The sequence below is a fragment of the Python bivittatus genome, unplaced genomic scaffold (assembly GCF_059951505.1).
Source record: "Python bivittatus isolate LINGU-HERP-01145 unplaced genomic scaffold, Pbiv_v1 ctg000030_np1212, whole genome shotgun sequence".
Classification (NCBI taxonomy): Eukaryota; Metazoa; Chordata; class Lepidosauria; order Squamata; family Pythonidae; genus Python; species Python bivittatus.
Window position 1 is genome coordinate 4,826,340 of NW_028277031.1, and position 15,480 is coordinate 4,841,819.

Consider the following 15,480-nt stretch of genomic DNA (forward strand, 5'->3'; position numbering starts at 1 on the left):
CACAAACACTTCTTAAGCAGAATTGTTTATAGCAAGTTGGCAAGTTCACAGCAGTGAATTGATCATTGTTAACTGAAGGGTTCGCCCCTTTTCGTCCTGCACGGTACACATGAGAATATAACTATCTTCAACAAAACTGTGGAGGTACAGTTTTTTTCTGCTTTTATTTTCTTTAAAATACAAAAACAAGAAACCCTGACAAACACTCCAACTTAGGTTAATCAGTAACAACATATGCACAGACAAACTGCAATTTTTTCAGTTGTGTCCGAGTCTGCAGTTTTGTTGTAGAAACCCGTTGGGAAAACTCACGTGTCAGGGACCTGCTGTTGGGTAGTCTACTGTTCATCTTGGATGGACCTAGTCATTGACCAATCAAAGAGGCCTTGGGTTTGAAATCAGAAGCGGGAGCAGAATTGGGACACCTTGAAGAACTGCAGTTTGTTTACATGATACAGCGTCGTTCAAAAAATGCCAAATGGATGAGAAGGACGGGATTATCTCTATTCATCGATTGCAGGATTGGTAAATGCGTCTATAAATGTTGACTACAAGTAGCATGTAAACATGAGAATGGGTGAGCGCGGGTGTGCGTTTTCTCTCTCTAACTATTAATCTACTGGGTTTAAAATCTAAAACATTGTCAATGTGTAAATTTCTTGAACTGAATAATTCTACTTCACAGATGTAAATTTTATACACTTCTTTTTTTTTTTTTAAAACCGGTACAAAGAATTTAACTTTTTTATTACTTTCTTTTTTTTAATTTTTTTTGGAAAAAAAGAAAAAAAAATAGAAACAGTGCTTTATCACCTCTTTTTTTTATTTTTATTTTTAATTCTCCCATAATATAAAAGTCTGCAATGATATCAATAATTTATTATACTGGAAGAAATATAAAAAAGAATGCTTGTTTATGGTCTAACGAGCAGGTAATTCTCCTTATTTACTTACTTTTTGTTTTTATTTTTTTTTACATATATATTAGGTTTTTTTTTCCTTTTTCTTTTTTTGCCTAAACAGCTAGTTACGACTGGAGCTAAATGCTGCCTGATGGAATACATTAAAAGCGTGTCTTTCCACAGCTTTTAATAAGACATTATGTACAGATGTCAGTTCAAGCACCCTTCTTTCTACTTTCCCCCCTCCCCCCGCCCCAACTCAGAATTAACAACATAACCTTTGGCTTTGAAGAAACAGTGAATAATTTAAGACAGCTGATATAGAATTATAAGGTGCCATTGGGGGTCCCCCTTTTTAATTAGTAAATTAGGTTGAGCCCCATTTCCACCTTCTTGGTGTTCCTCTCTCTCTCTCTCTCTCTCTCCCCCCCCCTTTTGAAAATAAAAATCAATGTCTTATGCAGGAAAAAAAAAGTAAATCATGACGTCACATACACTCTTACAGAACAAGTGAGGAATCCCAACAGCATAATATTCAGCATATATAATTCATTTACATGATATAGAACTTTTGATGGTGGCCCCCAGACAAATTCATTTCTAGCAGCTTTCTAGTTCAACCACAATGAAAATAATAATAATCATAATCATAATAATTAATCATAATCATAATAAATACCTTCTACAGCCAGCAAACTATGCAACCTTCAGAAATTAAAAGACCCACAATATTAAAATACACAGAACAAAATATCTGAGGTATAAGATAAAAAATGTAGATTTTTTTCTCCTCTTTTTTATGTACTTGTTTATTTTATTTTACTTATTTATTTGTTTGTTTTTAGAGTTGCTAAAATGATGCACTACTGCATGTATTGCAATCCCCAGGCCTCGGAAAGCTTCCTTTTTTCCCCCATTTGGGGAGGTTTTATGGTTTTTGTCATTTAGTATGGAGCAAAACGGCTGTATCCCCCTCGGTATATACTAGCCTGCAATGAAGAAAGAACGAGACCGACATCGTCAGCATGGCTCCTGTTCTTGGCATCACTCAAGGGTGCAAAAGCATTCTGAAACAAAGCAATTTGAGGGGTGGGTTTTTTACTTCCACTTTTGCCACAACCAGATCTGCAAAACCGTTTGCCTCCTTCCTTGTGTTTCGCTCCATCTCTTGGCGACGCCCCAATTTCAGGACGCGCGGTCCAAACTGGGTCAGCGAATGTTGCGCTGATGAATCATCCGCCCATTCAGCGATTAATTACCTAAGTGCTGATTAACTAATACACTAACTGATGGATCAATGGATTCAATTCAGAGGCCTTTGGGGTTTTAGATCGCCAAAACTCCAGCCTTGGTGCTTTTTCTACAGAAATCTGCAGAGCTCATTTTGAACGAATAGCAAGAATAGCAAGAGCAATAACACAACGACAGTGGGCCCATCTCTTGGTGACAGGAAGGGTTAGGACAGAACAGTGACATCTCAGAAAAGGGATGGCTTTCAGGATCATCCGTGAGTGTTTCGCTGGTGAACCATTTGTCCTCATTAATTAGATGGTCAAAATCCCATCTTTGATGCCTATTTGACAGGCATTTGTAAAACCCACAATGGGAAAATGCATTCGTGCGTGTGGGTGTTGCTCTTGGAATATTTCACTGGCAACTTTTTTGAATGGACAGGTCAATACATTCATAAATCTATTTACAATGTGTGTGTTTTTTAATAAACCAACACTAATGGCAATAACAAGAAAATCAAATGTATCTTTAAGTATTCCTTTATTTTTATTTATGTAAACATTTGTATTCTGCCCTTCTAATGTGTCCTGTCATCTTTCACCTCTTACCAAATGTACATTGATAAATATGATTTTCTTCTCTGATAGGCACTGTTAAATGCCCTTCATCCAGATTAACATTTTACGTGTACTGTTGAGCCTTTTTCGGCTGAGAAGTGCCATGCAAAATTCAAATAAGCGTCCAATTGGCAGGATAACAGCCTGGCCATTATTATATTATTTCAGATGGTGCAGATCAGCTCATTTCTCATAGAAATGCAGACTGAACAAAATCTGTGAGGATCGCTAAGTGGGCTGCAGAAAAAAAAGTGAGATGACTTGAGCCATGATGCACCAAAAGCTTTCTTCTGTACATGTGCTGTTCTCCATTACAATCAAGGAAACAAAACTAAACTTTTTGGAAATCACCATCAACTTTTGGCTCATAGCCTCCCTGACTAAATGGCTTCCTGTTGATGGGTTGATACTAAACCTACCAACTTGTTTCCCTCATCTTCAGAAGTTTGATAGGTGCACCTCGTTGTTGTGTCTTCCCACATTTATGTATTAGGTTTATATCCTGTGTTCCCTGAAGAAGCTCATGGTGGTTAACACGGAGATCTTTTTTCCCTTATCACAGCCATGCTGGGAAGTACGTTGGTCTCAGGAGAAGGTCTGGCCCAAAGATAGTCCCCAGATTCCACCTCTGCTCTCTATCAAACTGTGTTTGTGTAATATTGGTTAGTTTTTTACTGTGGTTAGGCCTCCCCCTCCTTTTTGGCTTGGATATCTTAGTACATGATGACAACTTGGCATATTTAGTTAGTTTGGAATTTAATACATTGGGCAAATCCTGAAAAGGATAAATTCAGTAACATGAATAATCATGGGGTAGAAGCTCCACCTAAGTGTTCGATATATTTTATTTGTTCAGTTTATATCCTGCCCTTCCTCCTGAGCTCAAGATGGTTAACAGGGGCATCAACCCTTCATTTTATCCCCACAAGTGCAACCTTGTGAAGTCAGTTGGGCTGATCCAAAGTCATTTCATGGTTGAGGGTGGCCTTGAACTAGAGTCCTAGCCCAATCCTTTAACTGTAACCATTCTGCCTCCATAAAATAGATATACATCCATAAGGACCCATGGCTACTCAAACACATGGGTGGGGCCCAAAAGATCCCCCAAACTTGGTATAAATTGCAGTACCGAACAGGATGAAGAGATTCTTCTCTTTTTTTCCCCATTTTTTTCATTATTATTAAAGACTAATAAAATGAAATGATGTTTTATTTTTACCCTGGCCCAACCACTGTTTTAGGGAGTGTGCCTCCCCCAGCATGCCAATTCAAATGGCCAACTGGAGTCTCTGGCCCAGAAAAAAATGCTGTGTCCCAGCTCTACAGACCACTTAAATCTTCCATGGCATTTGTTTGTTTGTTTCTGATTTTTCTGTGCTGCTGACTCAGGACAGTGGCAAAATCTGGGGGGAAATTCTTGCACTGCTTGTTGAGGGTGGTAGGCAAGCTGAGCCATAACTGGACGTCAGCTGGACGTCTTATCCCGGCATGAGTTGCTGGCTTTCTATCTTCCTAATTTGGCTATCGTTTGTTGATTCACCAGCCTCACCAACCCTAGATTAGTTTTACGTGGAAAAGTAGCTTGGTCTCATGCATAATCCCTCTCCCAAGACTTGTACAGATCATGTATGAGTGCAATGCTAGAGGCAAGAGCTAGCTTGCAGGAAGGATCTAGGATTTGGTTGCAGCTCTGCCAACGGGAAAATCTTGGTCTGTGGCAAAATGACTAGGCTTTGAAGTTGAATTGCAAAACAGCTTGCAAGGCAAAATGTTTCAGTGTGTCCTGATTTTACATATATGTATATACGTATATACGTATTTATTTCTCTGGTGCAGAATATGTATTGTTACAGGTTGGATGGATGATAGATGATCAATAGATGATGGATGGATGGATGGATGGATGGATGGATGGATGGATGGATGGATGGATGGATAGATAGATAGATAGATAGATAGATAGATAGATAGATAGATAGGGCCAGCTGCTCCCTTTTTAGGCTCATATAAAGGTGAGGGACTGCTTTAATGAACAGGAGTGAGAAACTGCATGAGAGAGATCTGAAACACTTCTGAATCATTTCTGAAATGTGCATAGTTCTAGTAATTAATCCCCCTTGCCTCTGGAAAGCCTCTTAGGTCTACATATTGCCCAGGTCTCTTAGGGGCCCCCACATGGCCCTGGGGGCTCAGATTTCTGCACTGGAGCTCCACCAGTACAGCATGGGACCCTTTTCTTTTAGTTTTAGAAGTGGTATTGGGAAGGTACCACAGATGGTATTGGGAAGCCACTTTGTGCATGGAGCTTTGGGTTAAAAAGCTTCACTGTGAACCAGAGAGAGGCCTCTCATCACTGGCATCTGCAAGGGGGTAGAATGAATATAGTCTTAGTCCTGCAAAGCTTTCTTGGAAGGGGCGGAGCAGTAGGGCAGATTTAGAAATTTCCTTGATCCAATAATTTTATAAGACTTCACTGTAATAACACTATCTAAAGCTATAGCAGAATTGGGATGCATGAAGTCTATGTAGATGACAACTCAGTCGTTAGATTCAGAAATGTAAATCATAAAGAATTAGTACAATAATGGTAGCTATCAGGCTAAGCTATTCACTATGCATTATAGAAGGGTGAGATCTTTTCAAGCGTTCTGTATCTTGAAAACAGGTCTACAGAAATGCATATATTAAGATTTTTTTCTTCTTCAGGAGAGAAGACCACAAATTGAGAAATGGGGCCAAATAACTTGCTGTGGGTAAAATGAAAAACTGAGGAAAATTTAAATTGACAGTTGTGAATACTGTCATTTAACACACACACACAAATTAAAAAAAAAAAAACTTTGCAATTTTGTCCAACAATTGCTAAATTAAAAATAGTAATAATAATAATAAGAAGAAACTGAGGGGTAAAGAGGTCTTTATTTGATTCATTTCTAGGTTGCTTAACAACCACAATACCCATGTTTCCACCTGTTGGCTGGCTGCCATGGAGCACATTTGTTATCTCAACTAGTTTTAGGGTTAGCAGCTCTTTCAAGACAAAAGATCTGATTCTAAATGGTTCAGAACATTTTAAACATGTTTCCTTGGCCCAAAAGTGGACTGCTTCTGGGAAAACTAGGGAACTATGGAGATGGTGATTTCTGAAGTTTTAATTTCTCACAAAGATGTGTATTTCCAATTTAAAGGGGAAAAAAGCAACACTGATAAACTGTTTTCCATCACCTTGCTCGTGATTTTTTCATTCAGAATCTGTTGGAAAAGATGCTTTTCCCATTTTTCTTAAGTTTGTCCTTCCAAATCACTTAAATGCCAGTCCTAATCGGGTGACAAGTTTTGACCACTGAAGTAATTTAACTGTCTAAGTGGTATTCCCATTTACATTGAGAATAATGTAGACCTTGAAATCCACCCATCAATTTGTCTGGACTACTGTTGTTCTCCTCTGATCTTTTCTGAGGAAGGTGAGGATGAAGCCACAAGTGTGGTCACCTTAGCCTTCTGACTCCCACTTTCACACAACTGGTAATTGAGTCTTGGCCAAAGCTGCAAACTCAGTTGGTGGCTGCATGTTTGATGAGTCTTTGATCATTTGGAAGGTGTACTAACCCTAAGCTTGGTGCAATGCTTCCAAGAGAGGTGATTCCATTCCAAAGTGATTCTATTGAATCACCCCCTTGAAGCAGATCAACCAAGCACTGTTTTTGCTGCAGGATTCAGAGCGTGCAGTTTCTCTTTGGGTGTTTCTTGGGAGCACCCGTGATCTTGTGCACATGTGAAGGCTCAGAAGTCACTTGGCATGACATGAAGCCACTTTTCAAGGCAGATTGACTTGAGGGGTGGAATGCATAATATTACGATAAAACTCAAGGGCAAGCATTTTTTCTGAGTAGGTATCTGTTTCACACTGAGTCTGGATGTGACATTTCCCATAGCTCTTTCCCATATTTCTTTTGCTTGGCCAGAAATGGACAAAGGTAGATTAAGCTTCATTTATGTAGTGGATTCATTGCATACTCTAGTGTTTTATTTCTTAATTTCTATGGGCTATAAAGTGAAGGACGTGCTCATTGAATAAGGCTGTGTGAAGGTTGGAAGGTTAGCTTTGAATGGAATGCCCCTTGGAAGCAGTTCCAAAAATAAGGGACTGTTAGGAATTACTCATTAAGACCTCAGTGAATGTATATGCATAGACAGAACATGAAGTAGGAAACATGAGTAGAGTTGTCTTGGGGCATGCAGGGACCCAAAATGGTCATCATCTGCTGCAGGGCTGGGACCCTAATTTGCCTAGGCTCCTATGGAGGTGGGAGAGGGTGTGGAGCAGCAGGCTCAGTGCAGGCTGACTACTATGATCACTAGATGGCAGCAGAGACTACAGAAAATGTTAACTCTGCTGCCATCTAGTGGCTGCTGCCAGCACTGCTCTGTCTCCAAGAGTGGCCTTGTATGTGCAAACCTTGGACACTAGGACAGGTCTGCTCCCCCCAGTATGGCCACTAGCTTTTTAACTGATGAGTAATGCTGAGATGTTGAAAGCCAGTTTGATGTTGTGCTTAAGGCACCAGAGTAGAAACCAGGAGCCTGTGAATTCTAGTCCTGCTTTAGGGACGAAGCCAGCTGGGTGACCTTGGGCCTGTCACTCTCTCTCAGCCCTAGGAATAAGGCAAGGACAAGCCACTTCCAAAATCTTGCCAAGAATACTGCAGGGACTTGTCCAGGCAGTCACCAAGAGTCAACATTGACTCCAAGGCATGAAAGGGAAAGGGAAAGGGAAAGGGAAAGGGAAAGGGGAGGGGGAGGGGGAAGGGGGAAGGGGGAAGGGAAACTGAGAAGGAGCATCCCTAGTGGAGAGGTTTGGAGTCCAGAGAGCTCTACTTATGCCTGGAACTGCCTAAATCTTATTGCTCCCAAAGAGGGAAGAAAGAGTCAAGACAAGGCCACAGCTTTATGGAACAGTTAAAGCAACTTACTCTGGTTCTACCCTTCAAAGAGGAGATGCTTGCAACTTCACAGGAATATCACTTGTGAAATAACTGGGCAGGGTGTTGATACTTCATCCCTTCCTCTAACTAGGTAATTTTCAGGTCAAGGGAGAGCCTTCTAACTCCCACCCAACCCCAGGCCTTTGGGGGTATGCTCCTGGAAGATGCCATTCCTTTATCAGATCCCTACAGATCACTTCTGTGCCATCCCCTTTCACCACAAAGATGTTGCTGTATGCTCACCAATATGGATTTATTATTCTTATTATTATCCTATTTCCTGAATACCAACTGTTGGGACCAAGTGGTTGAAATTGATCCTACTCCCATTTGCACCCCCACTCTGGTTTTTAAAGAAGGCTGAAAACTCTGCTCCCCCAAACCAGTAGGATCTTCTTGATGCCCTGGGCTCAAATGCAGATGGTATCATTTGTGAGCAAGTGTTAAATAGCTTCCCAAAGAACTGGACAGCGCAAGTTTTCATAGCTCTAGGAAGCCTAGCATGCTTAAATTTCTTCTCGTCTAATGGCATCATGAATTCTGGGACTTGAAGTCCACACATCTTCAAGTTGCCAAGGTTGAGAAATACTGACCTACTGTATTGCTGATGCTTCTTTTATTTCTGGAGCTTTGACTGTTTTTTCATACGGCTGTATTTTTGAAATAACCTATTTCAGTAAGTTGTATCTACCCAGAGAACCGTGCTTATTAGTCAGTCTAGAAATGGAATCAATAATATATGTGCTGCCTCCTTAATAACAATGGAGGCACCCATCATGGGGAAAAGGTCTGAGACCACTGTTTCTCAACCTTGGCAACTTTAAGATGGCTGGCTGGGAAATTCTGGGAGTTGAAGTCCACACTTCTTAAAGTTGCTAAGGTTGAGAATCACTGCCTTAGACTGGTGCTCGGTTTCAGGATGGTTTCATAGATATTCATCAAGGAAGTGCTCCATGTTTTCCAGCATGCTTGCTAATGACACAGAGCATGATTTGTATATTTTTTAACTGCAAAGGTTATAACCCAGGGCAACCTTTTGCTAGCTTCTAATCCATCAATATTTATAACACTGAAGCATGACTACTAGTAGGATAGGTCTGATGCACAGTTTTGCCCAAAGGTATACTCAAAATGAAAAGAGAAAAAAAAATAAAAGAAGGAGAATCCATTTTAAAATAATCGAGACTCAACTCAGTTGCAATCTGTTCACTGTGTACCCAAATAAACCATTAAGAGCCTGACTCAGGATAGTCAGATTCTGAGATAAAGAAATTTCTCAACTACTACAGAAAGATAAAAGTACTATACAGAGAGTTTGGTGTAGAGGAACTGATTTCCACATTTCTAGCCCCTGTCACTTGTTTATTCATAGTTCCGCTTGCTCCTGATTCTTTATTAATCTGTATATTTACTTTCTAAAAAACTAGCATAAAAACTGTGCTTAAATAGTAATCTTTAAAAAGGTATTTTCTATTGAACTTTCTCTCAAATATGGCATGTGTATGGTTACACTTTATCAGGAGGTACAGGCAATCCTTGTTATTTGCGGGTTCCATATTTGCAAATTCACAAAAATGTTTTGCCACCCCAAAATCAGCACTCGTGGCGCTGTTGAGCTTACAGAATTCATGGATATGCAGAATTGGAATCACCGGATGTGCACATTCCCAGCTGAGCTTTTAGCATTCACTAATTCAGTATTTGCGGCATTTTCACAGAATAACAAGAATTGCCTGTAATACTGCATCCAAGAGTTGAATAATTAAATTCAGGAAAGTGCAAGATCCAATGAATAACTATATTCAATCCACATATTCATCTAAGTCAGTGTTTCTCAAGCTTGGCAAGTTTAAGATGTGTGGACTTCAACTCCCAGAATTCCCCAGCCAGCATGGCTGGCTGGGGAATTCTGGGAGTTGAAGTCCACACATCTTAAACTTGCCAAGCTTGAGAAACACTGAGCTAAGTAATGAGGATCAGGTTAATTTATACCAGAATTTGCAAATATCTCTTAAGCATTGGCCTTCTTTCTAGTAGTGGCTGAAGTTCATCCTCTTTCGTTCTAATTATTGGTGCTACAACTCGATTCAGAAAGTCAGGATGGCAGCCACAATCATGTGATCATAAACCATGATCATCCTCATGTAGACATGGCCATCCTTTGAGTTTTTCAGCCCCTTCCCCCCATGGATCCCTTTACTGGCATAACGGCTGGCTGCTCAGGCTTAATGTGACATGCATATTAGGATCCATGGCTTGTTTGTGGCTTTCTGACTTAGGCTTGGTTTGTTCTGATGCCCTGCTCTAGTTCTAAACCTTCTTCAGAGGTGCAAGGGTAGAGAACAAAGCAGGAATGATCCAAATGGCACCTTTATTTATTCATTCATTCATTCATTCATTCATTCATTCATTCATTCATTCATTTATTAGACTTGTCCCCGCCCATCTCCCCACAACGGCACCATGATACTTAGCCAAGATCTTAAGCTGTGTGGATTTGTAAGGGTGGATCTAGCCAGTTGAAGGGTTTAAAGAAGCAACGTTTTGGAGAACTGCATCAGCACAGCCTTCGATTGATAGCAATTCTCCTTAGTTTTAAGGCTGTCGTGTCAATCCTCCAGTGTTGTTAATCCAGCTGGAGGTGAGATCACTGAGCCTCGGAGTTTAGATGCAGTAAAGGCAAAAAATCTGACATTTGTACAACAGCTTCTTTGGAATGAAGCAGCCAAGGGTGATTGAAAGGTATGACCTGACTTGGTAGAATAATTGGTGTGTTCCTAAACCACGCTAAACTGGGATTGCCATTTGCAATTTTGGGTACCCAGTGATTGAAACAGGGCAATAAATTAAGGCTTTTCCCAGCCTAGGCTATTTATTTATATGAAAGTATGGGTCCTATGTGGGTTATTTCCCCCAACTTGGATTTTTGCTTTTCACATGCAATCAATCATAGAACAATCATAAATGGAGCTCTGATTATTAATTACAGGGACAGTTTTAATTTCTGGGATACAGGGATCTCTATTGTACAGTAAACACAATTAATCCTGACCACATAAGCACATATTAAAATGAAAAGTCATTTGGTGATAGTTTCATCAAAGACCAAGGACCAGTGAGTATTCAGATATAAATGGGTTCTTGTTCAGTGGCTGCAACAAAGATGTTTTGGGATGTTTGCTAATTATTTAAGGCTGGCCCAAACCTGTTCCTTTTATTTTGCAAGTGTATCTTTTTCCCCACACCATCCATACATCAACACCACATTTTTAGAACACCCGCAACAATGGATTCCTAGCTCAGCAATGTGGGTCAGATTCTTGTGCATCAGAACCTTGGAGAAGGTTTAGATTTCAAGGCTATTTGAGAATCTTTACAATGAAGATAGGATATGTTTTTTTAGGCCAGTGGGCGCCCTGGGAATTTGGAGTGCTTGTGTAAAATGGCTTCCATGGTGTCATGACACAAAACACCAACTTAGCAAAGGAAATTGCATATAGTTCTCTGTTCCCCACCCTCCCTCATCTCCTACCCCTGCAAAACGCTCGCTACCATTTCAGTTGATTGTTACCTTTTATCTGGGTAGGTGTCACACTTCCAAATTGGGCTGCAATCACCTACCATCTTGATTTTCCTGGAATGTCTGTGGGACAGAAACCAGAGGCATTCTTGGAAGTAAAGATGCTACTGGAGCGTTGCCGTGAAGCTAACCAGCATCACCTACTTAAACAACAGATCTTAGGGAAAAATAGTTAGGGGTGTGGGAGGGATCTGTAGGATTCTACAGACTTCATAATTTCAAACAATATAAAAATGATTACATCATTGATTGAACAGGCAAGAGATTGATAAATAGCAGATTACTGGCCAAACAGTAATTTCCCCAGATCTGTTTCTTGTTACAGCTACTTATTTGCAAGAGTGAACATGCTATTTTCAGTTTGGATCAGAAGAGATTAAAAATAAATGCCATTAATGATATACCTATTTCTAATAAATCATGATATACCTATGTCTAATAAATAATAAATCAAGCACACCCATGTGGATGAAGAAAAAACGCTAGGAAGGAAAAAGCGTGGACGAGATGTCCATTACAAGCTATGATGATGTCACTTGCATGAGGACATCGCAATCCATATTATGCCATGTGCTCCCAAGAAGATACCTATGATTGTAGCTTCTTCTATTTAAATAGACTATTTAATAGACTGATAGACTCTCAAAATTGTGCTCGATAGAACAGACTAAGCTTCAGTTAGACTCTTCTGACAACTTACAAATTACATCAGGCATTGTGGGCTTGTTAAGCAGCACCTGGACAAAAGGTGAAGAAAATTGTTGTGCAAGGAATCCTTGGTTTTGAAAGTCAACAAGATATAGCTCGTCTCAGTAATGCTGGCAAGCTGAAATGGATGAGTCGCTATAAATGTAATTTTCAAATTGAAAAATATTTCCTTATTCAAATGCCCGAGTATCTTAGGAGGGGGTTTACCCGTGTGAGATTTGAACCGATAGGCACAATGATAAAACATGGGAGGTTTAATCAAATTCTTTGAACCATACGTAAGATGAACAGTTCAGTGGGACCCATGTCTCAGAAGAATGTATTTTATGTGTGGTCAGAACTTAAATATCACATATAAAATGGCCTCCTTTCTGGATAAAACAGTGCAGTTTTGAGCCATACATGTAGATCTGATTGGGGTAAATTGTAAGGGGGATATGGATATATGGGCCGAGATTTTGTTTTTATACTGTTAGGGATGATTTTATTTAATTTTTTTGTACTTTGATATGGTCTTATGGCTAATCAATAAAGTGCTGCTGCTGCTGCTACTACTGCTATTTAAATAGAAATATATTTCAAGACAGGAATGTAATACTTGTGGTATAACACTTCTGTATAAGGTCCTAGAAAATTATATAATATATATTTTTGAGTTTGAACACACACACAGATACACACACACACACACACTATAAAGGTGGGCTCCGGTTGAACAAATATGATTATGGCTTGAGTCTTTTTGAGTCAGAGGGATTCAGTTAATGTCAGGTAAATTTGTCTCCATTTCTGTCCATCGCTGTTACTAATATTTGCTTGTTTTTACGCATTATTTTAATTTCAAGGTAAAATGTGGTTCCACTTTTGACTCCTGGAGAGATGTTTGCTCAGAATGTAAAAGGTCAACAGTGTCCAATGCAATTTCCCTGTGGGTTTTTGATGGGCACATTTTAGTTTCATATAACTAAAGATTCCTTTGGACCAGGATATTTTGTTTCCCTGAAAGTCAAGCATTGGCTAAACATAATTTTCCTCTCTTGCCATATGATTCCGTTTGGACTATTAACTATAATAGAGAGGAAATAGCAAAGATGTGAGCTAACTGCCTGCACCAGCATGGAAATTTTGTTTCAGCTCTTTGTAAGACGCACTGGTGTGACTTGGACCTTGGGGCTATGTAAATTCATGGGGGAAAAAAACCCCACACGAATGGACATCTCTGTGAATGCATTCTACTTGTGATGGATTTAATTATCAAAATGACTAATTATTCCATTAAGGTAAGTGCTCAGCTAGGTGATACTTGCAAAATTAAAAATATAATAACTTACATGCACTACATTGCCAAGAAATTAAGACATTTATCAAGTTTACTGGGAAGGATTAATGTGGCATTTTAGCTGCCGTTAGCAGAAGAGACAAATTCAATTAAGGAAAAGTGAGGAGATGTCAACCATGTTAAGAACCGAGGAGAGGAAGGGAGGAATGCACTTTAAGCTGGAAAAGGAGGTGGGGGAGGAGGAGAAAAACACTCACCATGGTACCAACGCCGTAGGTGGCTGCTGGAGCAAGTGTGTGGTGGTAGGGGTCTGCAGCATAAAGTCGTCCGTAACTAAAAAGGAAGCAGAGCTCAGAATTAATTTTTTTTTTAAAGTACAAAGAGCCAAGGAAAAAGAAACAGCATCAATCCCAGAGGTTAAAGCCAGAAAAGAATTACAAAATGAACGCAATCAAACATCCCATTCTATCCAATTACATTGGAAATGAACTGACTCAGCACTTTATGGAAGCAATCTTCTCTGGAGATTGGGCTACAAAGGAACGTAATGAGGGCAGATTGCAAATGTATGATTAGCTTTGGGAGATTAACACTAAGCAGCCAACATGCAGGGCTGCAGAACAAAGGAGTCCAACGTTTCCTGTTCGCTCTTCCTTCAGGGCAGGAGGACTAGCCCAGGCCCTTCCCAGGGCACTTGCCTGTTGGAAACAGGGGATGGGAATGGCAACGGATGCGGGGCTTTCTACAACTCTTTTGCAAACTGGGCTCAGGAGTTGAGCAGTTTATGAAACTGAATCTGAACTCAAGTAGTTGCCCTGGCAATGTCCCAAAATGGAACGGGTGGATAGAAGGTGTACAACTGGGTGGATAGAAGGGTGCTCCAGAGTGGGAAGCAAATGGACAGGTGGACCTTTGAAGCGTCCAGCTATATGGCACTGAGAAGGTCTAAGAGTGATCCTTGAAAAGAAAGTAATACAGCAGAGTCACCGTTCATAGAATCACATAAAATGAGAAAACTATATAATAAGCCTCATGTAGAAGAACACTGTGTCATGATAACATTCTACGGAGATGTTTCCTACATTTGTTGACTAATGTTGATCAGAACTGGGGAAACACACAATATAGGGTAAAGGAATTATGGCCCTTGATATGTGGTTGAACTACACTCCCTACTATCCTTTATGATTGGCCATGTTGACTGAGGCTGTTGGGAATTGGACTCTAGCTACATCTGCTTTTAAATCCATAGCATATTCTATTAGAAGGCATAATGTACCATAAACTACAAAAGTCTTGGGGCAGGAAAGCTATCTGCCAATAAATATCTCATGTTTCCCATATTATCTTCTCATAAGCACATGGTTTTTCAAAAATGTTGGTAGAAGTGAACCTGCTCTTTTATGATCCAGTTGTTCAGGTGACACAGTTGTGCTATATTCTTGGTACCTGACAAAACCTCTAAATGGTACTTATGAAATCTTTGGTATCTGGAAAGTAGAGTTAGAGAGATATATCTCTGAAAATGGGTGTTGTCACACCAGGTAATTTATAACAGGATAGCTCTTATTTTTCAGCCTCTTACCTGCAACAGAAATGGATACTGACCCTCACCAGATATAAAACCATAAACTAGAACTCAAAAGAATTGAGCGTAAGCTGAATTCATTCCACCTTGAATGGTGCTATTGCTGGTCCTGTCAGAAGTACATCTAAGCAGGAAGTCTTTCATAGGATCATCTCCTTCCTATGTGTCTCCCTTCCCCATATGATCTTTAAAATGTAAAAACAATCTGGACATATTCATTGCAGAAAGGAGAGGACTTTTTTTTTTTTTTGGTCTTCTGCCTCATTTATGGACTGAAGGTCACAAGGAGATGGTGTTGTCCACCTTGCAGAAATAATCATGCAGGACTAACCAACCTCGATCTCATTCTTTAGTCAGAACAGGAGCAAGTGAAGGAAATCTCCTTCTTCAGCCCTAACCAGAAGGAACACCCACCTCCTCTCACTGTCTGTTGCTTTGAGACTGCAAATACATGAAAAAGAAGACCCTCCATTGCCCAAGTAAAAACCACCCATGTCTTTTTAAATGTAGAATAAACCCAAAAAGACTAAAACTTAGTGCTGTGCCAAATTTCTGATGGCAAAGGAATTATCTTGCTTTTTATCCCAA

At 39.9% G+C, this 15,480-nt stretch overlaps 1 protein-coding gene across 1 annotated transcript in view; it reads right to left on the bottom strand.

The window, feature by feature from the left end:
- Positions 1–1,112: 1,112 nt before the first annotated feature.
- The window catches only part of RBFOX1 (RNA binding fox-1 homolog 1), a 399,208-nt gene continuing 384,840 nt past the window's right edge, over positions 1,113–15,480 (bottom strand). The window contains exons 12-13 of the mRNA XM_088152958.1: positions 13,562–13,637; positions 1,113–1,969 (exon numbers count right to left, since the gene is read on the bottom strand). Of these exons, the coding sequence (XP_088009084.1) occupies positions 1,847–1,969; positions 13,562–13,637 (199 nt within the window). The 3' untranslated portion in view covers positions 1,113–1,846. The remainder of the gene's footprint in view (positions 1,970–13,561; positions 13,638–15,480) is intronic.